The sequence below is a fragment of the Eurytemora carolleeae genome, unplaced genomic scaffold (genome assembly GCF_000591075.1).
Source record: "Eurytemora carolleeae unplaced genomic scaffold, Eaff_2.0 scaffold955, whole genome shotgun sequence".
Taxonomy (NCBI): Eukaryota; Metazoa; Arthropoda; class Copepoda; order Calanoida; family Temoridae; genus Eurytemora; species Eurytemora carolleeae.
Window position 1 is genome coordinate 35,174 of NW_019396847.1, and position 2,020 is coordinate 37,193.

Below are 2,020 nucleotides of genomic sequence, written 5' to 3' on the forward strand. Positions count from 1 at the left end.
TATCCTCATATCATCCACTCATCTTTATCCTCAAGTCCTCCACTCATCTTCATCCTCAAGTCCTCCACTCATCTTTATCCTCATATCCTCCACTCATCTTTATCCTCAAGTCCTCCACTCATCTTCATCCTCAAGTCCTCCACACATCTTTATCCTCATATCCTCCACTCATCTTTATCCTCATATCCTCCACTCATCTTTATCCTCAAGTCCTCCACTCATCTTTATCCTCAAGTCCTCCACTTATCTTTATCCTCAAGTCCTCCACTCATCTTTATCCTCAAGTCCTCCCTCATCTTTATCCTCAAGTCCTCCACTCATCTTTATCCTCAAGTCCTCCACTCATCTTTATCCTCAAGTGCTCCACTCATTTTTATCCTCAAATCCTCTATTGATCTTTATCCTCATATCCTTTACTCATCTTTATCCTCATATCCTCCACTCATCTTTATTCTCAAATCCTTCACTCATCTTTATTCTCAAGTCCTCCACTCATCTTTATCCTCATATCCTCCACTCATCTTTATCCTCATCCTTCACTCATCTTTATTCTCATATCCTCCACTCATCTTTATCCTCATCTTCCACTCATCTTTATCCTCATATCCTCCACTCATCTTTATCCTCATCCTTCACTCATCTTTATTCTCATATCCTCCGCTCATCTTTATCCTCATCCTTCACTCATCTTTATTCTCATATCCTCCACTCATTTTTATCCTCATCCTTCACTCATCTTTATCCTCATATCCTCCACTCATCTTTATCCTCATATCCTCCACTCATCTATATTCTTAAATCCTCCACTCATCTTTATCCTCATATCATCTACTCATCTTTATTCTCATCCTCCACTCATCTTTATCATCATCCTCCACTCATCTTTATCCTCATCCTCCACTCATCTTTATCCTCATATCCTCTACTCATCTGTATCCTCATATCATCCACTCATCTTTATCCTCAAGTCCTCCACTCATCTTCATCCTCAAGTCCTCCACTCATCTGTATCCTCATATCATCCACTCATCTTTATCCTCAAGTCCTCCACTCATCTTCATTCTCAAGTCCTCCACTCATCTTTATCCTCATATCCTCCACTCATCTTTATCCTCACGTCCTCCACTCATCTTCATCCTCAAGTCCTCCACATATCTTTATACTCATATCCTCCACTCATCTTTATCCTCATATCCTCAACTCATCTTTATCCTCAAGTCCTCCACTCATCTTTATCCTCAAGTCCTTCACTCATCTTTATCCTCAAGTCCTCCACTCATCTTAATCCTCCACTCATCTTTATCCTCATCCTTCACTCATCTTTATTCTCATCTTCCACTCATCTTTATCCTCATATCCTCCACTCATCTTTATCCTCATCCTTCACTCATCTTTATTCTCATATCCTCCACTCATCTTTATCCTCATCCTTCACTCATCTTTATCCTCATATCCTCCACTCATCTTTATTCTCATATCCTCCACTTATCTTTATCCTCAAGTCCTTAACTTGTCTTTATCCTCAAATCCTCCACTCATCTTTATTCTCATATCCTCCACTCATCTTTATCCTCAAGTCCTTAACTTGTCTTTATCCTCAAATCCTCCACTCATCTTTAGCCTCAAATCCTCCACTCATCTTTAACCTCCTGAGCTCCATATCTTCTCCATATCTTATATATAAAGCAGAGCGTCGAAAGAATCTCTGTATGTATTTTAGGTTTAACCGGGCAAACCCTAACAATACTAGAGAGTTGTACCAAAAATAAAAATGTGAATGTGGGTGAGAAAAAACTGAGCTGGGAACTTTAGAATGGTCAATATCGAGATCAATGCTTGATCCTCTCTTTTTCTTAATCTCGAGACTAACCTAATCTTGTAATTCTATCCTGAAAAGTGTATAAATTTCAACCAATCAGAGTCGTATATCAGAAGCCGGGAAATTTGAAATATATAGCGCGCCAATTTGAGATTAATATAAGAAATGGGAGGGACATTCTAATTTTGAAAAACCGGTTTT

At 39.0% G+C, this 2,020-nt stretch overlaps 1 protein-coding gene across 1 annotated transcript in view; it reads left to right on the forward strand.

Annotated features, from left to right (window-relative positions):
• The window catches only part of LOC111709349 (uncharacterized serine-rich protein C215.13-like), a 1,819-nt gene extending 534 nt beyond the window's left edge, over window positions 1-1,285 (forward strand). Inside the window, exon 2 of the mRNA XM_023482992.1 lies at window positions 36-1,285. Within this exon, the coding sequence (XP_023338760.1) occupies window positions 36-1,285 (1,250 nt within the window). The remainder of the gene's footprint in view (window positions 1-35) is intronic.
• Window positions 1,286-2,020: the final 735 nt, after the last annotated feature.